Source organism: Sinohyriopsis cumingii, chromosome 12 (genome assembly GCF_028554795.1).
Source record: "Sinohyriopsis cumingii isolate HCF-2022 chromosome 12, ASM2855479v2, whole genome shotgun sequence".
NCBI lineage: Eukaryota > Metazoa > Mollusca > Bivalvia > Unionida > Unionidae > Sinohyriopsis > Sinohyriopsis cumingii.
In genome coordinates this window covers 121,943,197-121,959,198 of record NC_142972.1, presented here as the reverse complement: position 1 = coordinate 121,959,198, position 16,002 = coordinate 121,943,197, and the positions used below count along the sequence as shown (strand labels likewise).

Sequence of the window (16,002 nt, the reverse complement as noted above, 5' to 3'; positions counted from 1 at the left end):
TGTTATCTAACAGCTGTATTCTTTTTTTTAATGTTTTATTTGAGTATTTGGTTTCATTTAAATGCCGTGAAACACCATTAATAAGTATTTAAGGGTTTAACGATTCAAGGGAATTCAAATTAACACACACCTTGTGACTGACGCCGCTGTATTAGTCACTTTATATACAAGATGACTCGTTATAAGCCTGGGGCTTTCGAAAGCCAATTCAACTAATCAAAACTAACCCACGCTCTTGACCCGGGCGTGTGGTTGTCTTTTGTTCACAATCATGCAACCGGGTTAATTTAATTGGGTTGCTTTTGATTGGTTGAATTGACCATAGAGTTCCGCCCCGCCGTTTTATGTTTGTGCTGTCTTGTGCCGTCCCATCATCCATCAATCATTTCATCCTTAATTAAGTACATGTAGTGATGTCCCTAAGCATATCTTCTGGGAGGTCTACGATGACGTTTGTCACCCTAGGCCTCCCTCCCGGAGATGTATGTTTAGGGTTCCAAGATGTGAATGTCCTTAATTAAGTATATGTGTATGCCTGTAATCTGCCACAACACTCGAGTGGAGATTTACGGCATTGTACTGTCCATGTATGCCTGTAATCTGCCACAACACTCGAGTGGAGATTTACGGCATTGTACTGTCCATGTATGCCTGTAATCTGCCACAACACTCGAGTGGAGATTTACGGCATTGTACTGTCCATACAAAAAACGGGGTCAAAAATGACCCCAATAATTTTATTAAATTTTAACTTAAATTTTATTAAAATTTTTGATATTAGAAATAAGATGTTTTATAAGAATAATGAATATCGAAGACATCAATAATATATTAGCCGAGATTTCAAAATTAAAAAATCAAGGAATTGAATTATCTGATGGTCTCGACAGTGAAAAAATATTATCCGATTATGAGATTATTAACGAACAGTCGAAACGGGGGCGTTTTACCCTGGCCCGCGAGTACTTTTTTATAAAACGATTGCAACATACGATTAATGAAAACTTGTACCACAATGACGCAAATGCATTCATTGGACTATTTACTGCCGTTGAAATAATACGAAAAAAACTCGGACGTGTTTATGAACGACGCCGGGAGATTTCTAGCAAGATCAAAAACATTAGAAGAATTATAGACGAAAACTCCGTGGAACCCCCGATGGTACACTCGGCGGAAAATTAGAAAATTGCGGATCAATTTACAATAATGGTAGGTGAATCACTTACTACTCGGCTAGCCAGAGAGCGGCTAGCGGCGCTTAAAAAGTTTATACCGTTACGAGATAGAGTGAAAGAGAAACTTCAAACGCGACAACAAATGCAAACTGATTTTGCTGTTGGAAGTGAACAGTTATTTGCCCCGGTAACTAAAGCGACTAAGGATGTTACGGCGGCAACTGTACCCGTTCTTGGTGCGCTTGAAAAGATAGCGGCAGAGACAAAACAAACAAAAAGGTCTTTAGAAACACTCCCTGCAAAAATAGCGGCTGCTACAACACGGAGGCCACCACCACTCGCTATAACCGAACCACAAGAACCCTATGTTACAATGGCCGATGAAGAAGAACTAGGCGCCACCGCAAGAGAACCAGAAGAAGAAATACCCGAAGAAATACCGGAAGAAGAAATACCGGAAGAAAAAGAGGGGAATATACCCCGTATTGTACTCAAGAAGAGCACAATAGATCAAATTAGAGGCTTCAGCAACAGGGAAGAATTAATTAATTTTACTGCCAACAATTTTGCTAAGAGCATACGAGATAAGAAGCATATCAATAGCGGTTACGAGAAAAATATAAAGTCGTTAAAGGACTGGGCAAGAATAGTGTATTTAGCAAGTAAACATAAAGATGCATTACCACATCGTAGTAAATCCGATTACGACGCATTCCACAAGGAAGTTAAGAGTATAACACCAAAAAAAGGAAAAGGATACCCTGTTGGTAAAGAATCCTACGGCGTTACCTGCCCTAATAGTGTTCTCAGTGATATATCACGGCTAGAGGTACTAATTGGAGGAAAACGAGCCGGAAATAACTCTACGGAAATAATCAATGAGGCCGCTGATATTTGCAAGCGGTTATTTGCAGGCGGTATTATGGACATTAATGCATATCGAACGCTCATAGACGAACTCGTGGATGATTAATTGGAAAACTGGTGTTTTTAATAAGGATGATCATACACTACAACCATGATAAACCAGTACTCGTCTACGTGGTAAACTCGCGATTGCCTGTTTACCGCGCGTACTATGGAGATGGTCTCGGTAGCACCATTGCGGGGTTATTTACAAGAATGGCTCCAAAAGTAGCGCCGTTAGCCAAACAATTAGGAATGAAGGCTATTGATGTTATTCGTGATAAGGGTATTAGTGCCATTGGAGATGTTGCCGGAAGGGCGTTTTCTGCCGCGCGGGACAAACTAATGTCATTGGTGAAATCTAAGAGAAAAAAACAGAAACCACCGGTAATGCCATCAACGACAGTGATGCCTGTAAATGTCAGTAAAGTAATAAATAACGCCGTGGAAGAAAAATTAGAGTCGTTGGCGACGACTCAGTCGTTGGCGACTTCGCCATCCGCCGATGCGGCAACCAACGCGCTCATGAACGCGATAGCGGGGAGTGGTTTAAATTCAAAGAATTTACGACGAAAAAATCGCAATTGAAAACATCAACATGATAAATAATAAAATGTTTGCGCGAACCGCTGACCCCGCGTTTGATATGGACGCCCCAGTGCACAGGGATGATTCTGTCCGCGATTATCAATATTATTCTTATTATGCAGCGCAACCTGACCTACGATCGCGAATTGAACTTCAAGTCCAAGATACCAGTAAATATTTTTTGCCGTGTGAAGCGTTTATCGAAATCGAGGGAGAACTCGTGACAAATGCCGCCGATAATGCACCATACGCAGATGACCATCGTGTTCGAGTTGGCTTCGTCAACAACGGTATCATGGCGTTATTTGAGAGCGCCAGATATCTTATTGACGGGCGAGAAATTGAATCAATAGAACGCGAGGTTGATGTTGCAACGACGATAATTGGGTTGGCGAGATACTCGGATGATTATACAAGATCGGCGGGCCCATCTATGATGTTTGCGAAGGACTCCACCGATAACGCTGACCATCTTCAGTACATCAACGTGCTGGTGGAAGAAGATACCGCAACTAACCCACAGGCTGAAGCAAATAACCCAGACCGCAGAGCAAGACCAGGCGCTAATTTCACTGTTATAAAAAGTACTAACGATAATTTTAATCTAGGATTTGCAACACGAGTAGGAATGTTGCAAGGACCACGCCGAAAGTTTTCATGCGCGATTCCACTCCATCACATATTTGGATTCTGCAGAAATGTCAGGAAGGTTATCTATGGAGCTAAGCATACAATCGCGCTGACGCGAAGGGGCGATGATAACAATGCAATATGGCGTGCTGCTGGCGTCATTGCCGGTAAAGTCATTTTAACTAAAATGGCATTGTGGATGCCGGTGCTGACTCCATCAGTTACCACGGAAGCACGATTGTTAGCATTTATGGAACAGGGAGGGAAATCGCTGTTGAGTTGGCTAGCGGTAACAACTGATGCTAAAGAGGATAACGTCGCCGATACGTTTACATGGCACCTAGCATCAAAACAGGGTGTTTCAGCCCCGCGTCATATATTCATAGCGCTACAGAATAGGAATCGATTGGGTAATCAAGAACACAGCCATATGATATTTGATCAATTAGGAGTCAGGGATGTTTCGCTGAGAATAAACGGACAACAGGAACCATCCGAGGATATACAGCTTAATTACGGTGACAACCATATCGCACGTGTGTATCATCGATTGCTGTCATATATGGGTCGTGATCAAAACGTCGACACTGGTTTGCAAATATCACAACTTGATTTTAAAAAACTGTATCCGATTTATTATTTTTCGCTGGAACATCTTGATTTAACGAGACAATCCGTCGTTGATATACACTTCCGAGCTCATATAGCCCCGGGTAATGTTAATTATAGAGCGGTTGCTGTCATTCTCAGCGATAAATCAATGCTGTTGGAAGGCGTTGGTGGACGAATGAGAATCATTGATGCACCAGTGGAAAACATGTAATTGAAAACACAAACGCGTTTACAATAAAATGTCGTATAGTGTCGTCAGTGTAGAGTTGACTGATGGTCAAGTCAAGAAATTACGATCAAAGTCGGCTAAACAATGCGGAACCACAATAACGCTGAAGCCGTCGCAGATGGCGGGCGGTAATCATAAGATATCGTTGACGGCGCGTCAAATAAAACATTTCAATAATGCGATGAAGAATAAAAAGGGTGTTCAAATAGATTTTTCAGCCGCAGCGATTAAAAACATGGAAAAGACCGGTGGGATATTTCCGCTGTTAGCTGCGATTCCAGCGTTGATTGCCGCGGCCGCACCAGCAGTGGCTAAGGCGGCTGCGTTGGGGGCCGTTGGTACCGCGGCGGGAATGGCATTAAAGAAGGCAACCGGGAAAGGCTACAAAAAAAAACGACCCGTGGCCGGAAAGGGTCTAAGACTACCGGGGACCCCGTATTCATGGTATTCGGGAAAGGGTCTAAGACTACCGGGAACCGTTTATTGACTCGGGAGTCAATGACTCCTGAGTCTATGATTCCAATGTCTAATTTTGATTTAATAGACGCCGCAAACGCGTTAGCGATAAAAAACTTCAGAGGTGTTTTTATGAGGGATCAATTACCGGCGGCCCCAAGGAATACTGAAACAGGCATAATTAACCTCGATGGGTCCTCCGGAGCGGGGACTCATTGGGTTGCATACGCGATTGATCCACGTGCAATCGTCTATTTTGATTCATACGGGTTAGCCCCGCCGAAAGAGTTCATGCGGTATATCCGGGCGTGTTCAGCCCGGGCGTGTTCAGCCCGGGTTTTTTATTCCACGCTGCCAACACAGCAATTAAGTGACCCACCGATATGTGGCCGTGAGGTATTAAACGTACTTGCGGCGATTTCATCATCGCGGAAACCACCTCATGTGGTTGTAAACGAATACACTAGTGGGGTCGTAGAAGCTCAACGGATTTTAGAGAATAACATTTACAATAATAATGATTGATATCTGGGGACGACCGGTTTCGGCGCTGAAAAAACCCCCGGAAACGCCCGCCACCGATGACATAAAAAAACTAATTGAGGATGAAATCGCTGATACGTTGAACTTAACCAGTGTTGACCCAGATGAAATAGTTGTATTTCAAGACCGCCAGGGTAAATTGAAATCCAGTAATGTGTCGCTGGATGACGTTTTAATACGACAGCGTGATACCGCCGAGGACACTATCGCGCTGTATACCAGCGACGGATGACTCAAACCGGGTGAATCCATCTTGACGATAAATGGAAAAATAAGTACACTTGGCGACAATTATATAACCATGTCAAATTCGTTAAAGGGTTTACGTAGTGAAATTAAATTATATGAAGAACGGATCGTGTTGACGCTAACGCATTTCGACGATGTGCGACACATTGTCGATAGTTTTTTTCGGGGACCCTCGACGGCAGACGAACCAAATCTTGTAATAATAAAAAATGCTATTTCGGAACTTACGGCGATGTCGGCCAATTTACCCCCGTTGCGAAAAAATGTTAACAGGATCGATGACAACTTTGATAAATTCTTTGGTAAAAAAAATACCAAGCCGGATGAGATTACAATAACTATAAATGATATCACTGCGTATGGACAGGAAATAAAAACAATCAAAACTGATGTTGCAACAAACAAAAGGAGTGTAGACGCGCATGAACGGGAAATAGAAATAATCGGCGCTAATGTTGCAACGATCATAAATAATGTAGACTCGCATGGACGGAAAATAGAAACAATCAAAACTGATGTTACGACGATCATAAATAATATGGACGCGCATACACAGGAAATAGGAATAATCAAAACTGATATTGAAGCGAACAAAAAGAGTGCGGACGCGCATACACAGGAAATAGGAACAATCAAAACTGATATTGAAGCGAACAAAAAAAATGTAGACGCGTATTGGCGGGGAATAGGATTAATTAAAACTGATGTTGCAGCGAACAAAAAAGGCATAGACGTGCATACATATGAAATAGAAACAATCAAACTTGATGTTGCAGCGAACAAAAAAAGTATAACCGAGAATACACGGGAAATAGAAACAATCAAAACTAATGTTGCAGCGAACAAGAATAATATAGACGCGCATTGGCGGGAAGTAGGAATAATCAGAACTGATGTTGAAGCGATTAAAGACGGGCTACCGAGAGTAGCAGAGCAACTCGAAAAAATAAAAACCCCTCATGAGAACATCATCAACACAGTATACACAATTCGGCATGGATCATTCGATTGGACTCCTACACAGAATACAGTAAATATCACCGCAACTGTTAAGGGTATTTATCGACTGACACTGGTTTCAATGATGCAGTTTAATATATTATCGTCGAGTTCATCCGGGTTTAACAATACAATATCAACAATTATAGACAAGAACGCAACTGAACTGTTTACAATTTATGCCGTTGATAGAAATCTAGCCGGGGCAAACATCACATGGTATGTGGAATTTGTAGCGAATCTAAGTAATTAAAAACACTAGCTCTTTTAAAATAAAAATGACCACCAAGGAAATTGAATCAGAGGTATCACCGACGTCACATCAATATCGATTCGATACCGCAAAAGAATTATCCGCGAATTTGAAAACGCTTTCCGAACAATACCGTATAAAAATAAAAAAATACCGCAGAAAAATAACCGCCATCGACGCGGTCGTGTACTCGGTATCGGGTATAGTAGCTGGCGCCGGTGTTATTTTATCCACGATGACCACGATAGCCCCGATCGCTGTTCCAATCGCTGTCTCCGCGATGACAACAGTTGCTGGAGTCGCCAACGCAATCACTAAGAAGATATCATCGTGTTTTCAGAAAAAACTCAACGAGTATACAGTAAAACATCAAATAGTATCCGACGCGTACTCGAAATTATCCGGGTTGATCTCGTTGTCAATTGATAATTTGTTCGTATCCGATGTTGAATTCTCCACGATGGTCCAGTTGTATAGCTCCGCGATGTCAAAAATCGAGGATTTTCAACTGGAAGCCGGAACCACCTGGTTGTTGAAATTAGACACTAAAGACAACGAATAATAATAATGTCGCTGAACCCCGAAGGGTTTCAATTACTTCAGCGGATCGCGGAGAACACCACTCCGGTACAAACAAGTATGATATCGATAACGTCAACGAAACCCGAATTCAGTGTGAACTTCCCATCGCCGGTTCCAGTGAAGGAAATAGCGCTGGCAAAATTGCGAGTATATCACAGTTGGCCTAATATCCGAGCGGACGCATTTAACGGACAACAACCTAATAACTCGCTGGTTTTTGCACGGACAAATAAACCCGATGGAACCCCAAACTGGGATAAGGTTACAATACCAACTGGGTCATACCAAATAGAACAAATCAATAAAGAATTTCAGCGCAGAATAAAATCGATCACAGGAAAGGAATCAAAAATCGCTATTACGGTTCATGAACCGACGTTATCGTCGACGATTGAAATAAGCACACCGGGGTATATGGTTGATATTTATAACAGTTCAATAAGAACCATACTAGGTTGGCCTGAGAATCCACCCGCGGACACCCCCCCATCAACTATCCTCAGACACGATAACGGAGATGGTGGTAGGCATATTGCTCCATACAACGTAAATATTGCATCAGTGATAGCGATTAATCTAGCGTGTGATGTTATCGAAGGGAGTTACCAGGTAGATACCAAGCAATCAAATCAAGCTCAACAGGGATATATCCTTTATTCATTTTCACCAACAGCCCCTCCGGGATTTTTAATCGTTGAGAGTCCGATTAATCCGGTCTATATGCGATGCCATGATCGGTTTTTAACGAGAATTAATTTTAGACTTACCGATCAGTCAAATAACCTAATTGATCTACAGGAGGAGGAGTTAGTGATCACTCTGTTTGTAAGATCATTGTAAATAACCACTTAGCAGCAGGGGGGGCGATGACATCGACGCGGTCGTCGATGTGCTTACCGGACGCTGACGACGCTGGGGATCAACGCGCAGAAGGTGTTAATTAAACCAAATGACGTCACCATCGTGTAGGATGGACCGACGTCGTTTTTTTTTTACCAGCGCTGATTACACCGGATCCGCTGAGTGCAGAAGTAATAATTAAGCAAAATAACGATTGGACAAAATGTCCGATTCGCCCCCCCTGCTGCTGTTGGTGGTCCTCCTCCAATGGGGTCTTGAGGGACAACACCCCTGATCCAGGGGGCTGAAGGTCCCCATCCAAAAACTCATTTTACACTCATAAAAAACTGCTCCTGGTGCAACTTATAATCATAAAATAAACCATATTCATGGAAGAAAGGCATCATTTGTTTATAATATATAGACTTGTCTAGGTGTTTGTCATATTTGGTCAAATTCTGTTGAGCAATTGTTGACAAGAAGTTATATGTTTTTATGTATAATAATGGTGGCAATATTTGACTGAATCAGCACAAGTTTGTACAATCTTGAAAGGTCTTCATGCCAGGAAGCTTTATGTCAAGTTTGTCCAACTATTATTCAATAATTTGGAAGAGATATTGTATCAAGGTTTTCTGACTTTTAGTACTACTAACCATATCTGACAGCATATCAATGTCGCTTCTATCCATTGGAAAGATCTACAACTTTCTGTAAGATATGATAAAATTCTCTTCAGCAGTTTATGAGAAGTCACATAATGTGTTTTTCTAATTCTGGTAATGGTGGCCATATTTGATGGTGGCTCATTGACAAATTTCAAAGGCCTTCAATGCAGGACAGTTTTCGACAAATGTATGAACAAATTCTATACAGCAGCATTGGAGAAGATTTTAAAACTTTTTCGGCCCATCATATACGATGGTGAACCTGCTGTAAAAATCTGAAAGTCCTTTTTGCACGGACTTGGTTCAGTTTGATCAAATATTATTAAGCAGTTTCGGAAAGGTAATTTAAGGGGTTTTCTGTTTGTAGTAACTACAGCCATATTTGATAGCAGACTGGCATTCTTTTATAAAGAAAAAAACTGAATGTTCTTCATACCAGGATGTTTTCTGTCAAAGATGATCAAATTCTGTTAAATGGTTTTGGTGCTGAAATAATTTTTATTACAGTTTTAGTATTGGTGGTCATATCTGATAGTAATTTAGCATCAGTGGTACAAACATTTCAGATCTTATCAAAACTATTAAGCAGTGTTTGAGAAGTTGTTAAAAGGAGATTTTAATATTTATAGTAATATTGGCCTTATTTGACGCAGACTGGCAACAGTTGTACAAATTTGAAAGACCTTCAAATCAGGGTACTACTTACCAGATTTGGTCTGGTTCTTTTTAAAGAATTTTAATATTGTAATTGTTTACTAATGCATGACAGATACAAGGTCATATCATAAGTTCACTTGACCTTATGGCTAAAAATGGGGCACTAGGTGCATTCACAAGATCTCAACAATGCATCCAACGACAAGTTCAAAAGGGTAAAAACTCTTGAAAATTGCAGGAGAACAAATGATTTGAAATATTTACAATCTTATAATTAATGACCATAACATGCATAAATTTTCTTAACAACCCAGCAACAAAAGGTCCAACTGAGCCTGAGATAACTCACCTAACATCTTCCCAATAACCAAATGCAAAGGCCTGAGATAACTCACCTAACTGACATCTTCCAATTGGCCAAATGCAAAGGCCTGAGATAACTCACCTAACTGACATCTTCCAATTAGCCAAATGCAAAGGCCTGAGATAACTCACCTAACTGACATCTTCCAATTAACCAAATGCAAAGGCCTGAGATAACTCACCTAACTGACATCTTCCAATTAACCAAATGTGCCTGTATAAAGCATCTCTGCTGATGTTTACCCTTAAAAATCTTGGGTTTATAATAAACCTGGGCACTCAATGAGTAAAATCCCTAAAAATGCATTCCAAATTCTTTGATCTGAATTTCCTCTGAGCTTCTGTACAATATATCAAAACTGTCTGCTACATCTTGGATAGTAATATCTGTCTCTTTTCAAATTTACATTCACAGATTTGACTATTTCTTTTGAAAATGATGTCCTTTGCCTACCTTTTCTTGTATCATTTTAACAGTCTCACTACCACCTCTAAATGTTTCATGCATCTAGTTACTCCAGATTTAGCACTGCTTTAGGTCCAAGTCAGCTTTTATTTTCCTCGAGTACAATTTTATAATCACTCTTCTTGAAATTGGACTTATCTGCCCTTTTTCCACAACATATAGGTATATAACAGAAAAAGATGACACAAAGCATGTGGCATTATCATTTCAAAAATGACATCATGTCCTAAATTGGGATATCTTCAATTATAAACATGCAAATTTTTAAGATGTTGGGTTCCTTAGCTTAAAAGGCAAGAGATATTGAATTTGTCGCAGAACGTTTTTAATCAACAAAAGTACGAGGCATCATTTGAATTAATTGGAAGATCTTGATGCATGGGTGTTTTAGGTTAAATTTGGTTGAAGTTTTTTGAGTGTGTGTGTGTGTGGGGGAAGTCATTTTAAGGTTTCTCTATTTTTAGTAACAATGGCCATCTTTAATTGTGGATTGTCATCATTTGCAAAAAATTGGGAGATCCATGCCAGGATGTTTTCTGTCAAACAATTCTCAAGAAGTTGTTTCAAGGTATTTCAATGTTTAATAATGGTGGTCATAATTGGGGGTGGATCAGTATCATTTGAACCAATCTGAAAGACCTTCATGCCTGGATGTTTTCTGTCAAATTTAGTCAAATTTTCATCAGTAGTTGTAGTCATCATGTTTTATTTAATTCTTTAGTAAGAACTGCCACATTCGACTGCAGCATAATTTGAAAAAAGTTTTAAGCCATCTATGCCTGGATGCTTTCTGTAAAATCTGTTAATGATGTGTCCAGCACTTCTTGAGAAATTGTTGTTTTAGAGGTATTTGTATTTATAGCAATGGTGTAGATGAGCATGATCTGAAAAAGTCCAAAAGTATCATGCCAGGATGCCTTATACATAATTTGGTCCAATTCTCCTGAGCAGTTCTTGAGAAGTTTTTTTTAAAACTATCTTTCCATTTATAGTTGATGTTGTTGTTGTGGGGTTTAACGCCATTTTTTAGCACAAGACATATTTGGCAGCCAGTATTAATGGTGGAGGAAGAACCTGGGAAAACCATGGAAAGAACCACCAACCCACGAGAAGCTACTGGCAAGCTTACTCACACAGGCTGAACCCGCGACTCAAACTCATGCAGACAGAGGTAAGATGGCAATCATCCGTAACGGTGAGCACTTTAGACCACTCAGCCAATCAGGGCACCCTCCATTTATAGTAATAGTGGCCATATTTCATGGCTGATCTACATCATTCTAACAAACTGGAAACAGCTTCATGCCAGGATGCATTCTGTTAAATTCGCTGATTTTAATATATAAACAGCTACTGTGAATGGACAATGCACAACTTAAGATGGATGATACACTCATGACAAAAGATCATATCGCAAGATCTCTTGTCTTACAACCAGGGGAGATAAAAACTGCATGACTAGTATCATGGACTAGACTATGCAATGCATAAAGGAAGGATGTCCAAACAGACCTAAGGAATAATATATAAACCTGCTTTACAAAAAGAACTGATCCAAGTTGGACAATTACAGTAAGGTACTGTAACATCTAGTTAATATACATACACCTCTCCCTTGATAACTCACACACATTGGAGTCCACAAACACAGACCACACTATAAGCCTCCAAAAAACCCACTAGTGATCTAAAAAAATGCAGGGTTTGGGGGGGGGGGGACTTGGCCATTTAATGGCAGAATCCTCATTTTATAATAGAGTCAAGAAAATTTGTCAATAAAGCACTTTTTCTGATAAAGTTGTTCGTTATTCTCTATAAATTACATTTATTTTCAAAATGTCCAACATCTGAAAGATCAATAACATGATTCCAACTGGTTTCAACAACAAAACATGGTATGCGAAAACATTAGTGCATTATGTAACAGCTTTTTGTTTTGTTGATAAGTCTGGTTCCCAGATTGATGAATAATAGTATTTTGTGAAACTGAAGCAGGGAACCAGACTAACTGTTGATACATTACCAAAAACAAGATTCCTTTTTATCAAACACATGCAACATTTATTTCATGAGACAAAACTAAATTTTTGTATTTTCAAGTAAGATATTGATGCCATGATTTCACTGCAAGTAATAGTGAAACTTCTTATCACTGCAAGTAATAGTGAAACTTCTTATCATCTCTATGTGCGAATTCTGGAATTCTATGAAGCTTGTTTTACCCACCATGGTCCATATCTGTGAAACAAAGCTCTTTATTTTAAGAAGTACTCATTTCGCTTGGTTGCCTTGCTATCTTTAATCAATTATGACTGAGCGAGTTAATATAATATAATTAGATTACAAACAAAATAAAATTTATAACAGTGTTTGATTGATCAACTGAAATGAGCTACCCAACATACGACCAGGGCTGCTGGTTCTTAAGCATGTAGGATTTGTATGCCTTTGAACTTTTTTAATTCCACCTCCTTTGATTGATTAAAAAGATGTAATTAACATGATAACAGTAAAGTAGGCCTGCTTTTTATTTAGTGCAACAATACAACAATGCTTCTGTTTGTCTGATATCAAAACAAGATGGGCACTTAATTAGGTTCACAGAGAAATGCTTATGGACATAGCTTTTACAGTAGACACATTTTACATTTACTTACAAGAGGACACGTTGCATTTATGATGATTACACTTAAAAGGAAGATAGAACTAGAACACAAATTTTAATTGATAATTTTTAACAAATTGGAATATTTTTATCAAAGTACTCCTCCACTAGGTGTGACATTTTCAATGACTGAAATGTCCTTGAATATTATTAATTGCCATGTACTAAGAATATCGTTTGAAAAGAAACTGACAAATTATATTACTTTTTATTAAACATTGATATTTCATAATGTTGATTAAAATTTCCAGGTCCTATCTACCGTTTTCAAAGATAAAACAAGCAGTAAATCAAAGTTTCAGTTACCAATTTTGATCACGATTTTCATCAAGTTCAACAAATAGGGATCAATTTTCCAGTATTTTCTGGTTTAAAAAATGGGATCCACGCCTGACCCTGAGTTATAAGCGGGTTTGCGAGTTAACAGGGCACTTGTTATCGAGGGATTGGTGTATATGCCTTACTGCTATTTAAATTATTGAGGACTATATGGTGTGATCTTTGTACGCACTTGTTGCCAGCAAAATTTAAATGCTTTACAATATGAGCCATTGGAGTTTTTGCATAAGGTTTTACCTTTGCCACTTTCTGTTTCGAAACCATTAAAATATCAATATCTACATTAAATTTATATCTGTGGAAATGTTATATTTGTGGCAATTGCATAAATTTTGGGTTAACTGCTCCAAAATGATGCAAATTATATCAATAGCAAGCTGAGGTCAAAGGTCAGTCATATTGGCCAAATAGCCTTGAACGTCAGAAGCTTTACTCTCTAGTCAAGAGCACTCCCACCTTGTTAACCTTGGAAAAAAATCAGTGGCAATATTGATGAAATTAAAAATAATACATACTTCATCAACAACGGCAAAAAATTAAAAAAATAAACATTGCATTACTTTAATATTGTATACAATTTCTGCATGTGCAAAGTTTTGTCTTAAAAAAAAAAATCGAAAAATCCATACATGCTCTTATTTTGTTTATTTTACATATGCAGTTATGGTACTTACTAATACAGTACATTGGTTATGGTACTTACTAATACAGTACATTGGTTATGGTACTTACTAATACAGTACATTGGTTATGGTACTTACTAATACAGTACATTGGTTATGGTACTTACTAATATAGTACATTTGTTATCAATGAGGAAATATCTGGAGCTTTGATGCAATTTCTATAAAAATTACGGCATTATTGTAAATAAATGTGTTGAGTCAAGAATGGAATACTTAACAGACAGGAAAACTAAATTACTCAAAACTTGTAATAAAAAGATACCTACCCCCACTGATCATAGGAATTTATATCCCAGATCACTCCCTGTACAAAGATCTTGTGTTCATACATCACTGAAACGGATAAAACATTGAGATTTCCCTTTTATTTAATCTTTATGACAGAGAGTGGTGTTAAAAGAAATTTTAATATGGATTACTAATGTGTTATTATTTTATGCTGACATAGCAAATTAAGCTGTTCACCCTAACCTATTTAGACATTTTTGAATTTCTGTAGAATGTTGGTGGAGCAATACAATAATCATAATCTTCAAAACTTTTAACAAGAGATTAATAATGCTGATAATGTCATCACTTCAAGAAAAGTAATACCTATATTTTGACATTCATAGATGAGACAAGAAGTTAATGTTTATGATAGACAAATAATTGTTACTTGCTCAATTTATCAGTACCTAATTTCCAGGAATGACTCTTGGAGATCTGAAAAATATTGCCGATTTTTTTACCAACAAAAAAGATTCCAAAATCTGAACATTGATGGCAAGCACAATTAATGCAACTGTCATATAAACTGACAATGTTTTTGAATTTCATAATTAAATTCAATTTTCGAAAAGACCAATTCATATATTCTGTATCATTAATGTCATATTTTACATCATTATTATACTATTTATTAAGTTTTACTTTAAAATCTTTTATTTCTGAAGGAAAATTAAATCAATGAACAATTCATATTAATAAATAATTAAATATCACACAAGTATAAAAGTAAATATTTTTGTTCAATTTCATAAAAACCTCACTTCAAAGAAGTAGAAAATTTTGAGATTCTTTACAGAAGTAATTAATATGGTTCGAGGATCATACCAGTCAAAGCCCCTAGGACGAATGGAGACAGCTTCTGAAACAGGATGGAGTTACTGGGTCTATTGCCCTTGAACACCTGCAGATAGATTTAATAGTTTCTTAAGTGACAAATGTAAAAAATATTGGAGAAATGAAACTTATTATTTTCATAAGGTTAGTAGCGATTCAGATCAAGTGTCATTTAATACATCATGTATTTCTGTATCATTTTCAAATAAAAATGTACCTTAGCCAACATTCAAAATAAATGTACTTTCAGCCTGTAACTTGTACGACTGTTCAAAAAGAAAAACTCTCAATGATTCTATTGATTCTCTCTATTCATCACACTACCGATTACATTTGTCAAACTTTATTAATGATTTTCAATGGTACAATCCAAAAGTGTGATCTTTGTTGTTTGCAGTTTGACTCGACTTATAAGCAAGTATATATCGTAGATACAACACCAAAGCAATGCAAAACTGGGAACTTGTACTGAAAATATTGAAACTGCTCAAGACTTTAAATCTGTAAAGATTTAAAAAGGCTTCTTGAGGTACAAAATTGATAGTGATGGGTGGACAAGTGTTTTGCAAACAGAATTCTAGCTAATAACCATCTTATATAAAAGACCACATTTTTGATTTCCACCCCAAGGTCTGAGCATAATGTGTAGGTTCCTGCAGGTAGGAACTGAATCAATGGCAAACATCAGTTGGGAGGGTGTATGTCTTTTCATGCACAGTAAATACATAGCTGCCAACCTTCCAGGCTCACAATTATTGAAAATAGGGAATAAAAAGTCGTGAATTTGGACATGAATTAGTGAAAAATACCATGACAATAACTCCATCCACTCTGACCATCAATACAACACTATATCAAGATCGCAATATAAAACTAAAACACTACATATACGCAGAAATATATCTGCATTTCTATTTATTATGGTATTCATAAACTTCACTTGTTCTTGTGGTTATTTATCAAGACATGATACTGTGGCAGACTTGAAC

The 16,002-nt window shown here is 38.0% G+C and overlaps 1 protein-coding gene across 1 annotated transcript in view; it reads right to left on the bottom strand.

The window, feature by feature from the left end:
* LOC149787365 (glucose-6-phosphate isomerase-like) overlaps nucleotides 1–16,002 on the bottom strand; it is a 62,347-nt gene that overhangs the window by 11,545 nt on the left and 34,800 nt on the right. Inside the window, exons 15-16 of the mRNA XM_089977941.1 lie at nucleotides 15,005–15,080; nucleotides 14,176–14,242 (exon numbers count right to left, since the gene is read on the bottom strand). Of these exons, the coding sequence (XP_089834067.1) occupies nucleotides 14,176–14,242; nucleotides 15,005–15,080 (143 nt within the window). The remainder of the gene's footprint in view (nucleotides 1–14,175; nucleotides 14,243–15,004; nucleotides 15,081–16,002) is intronic.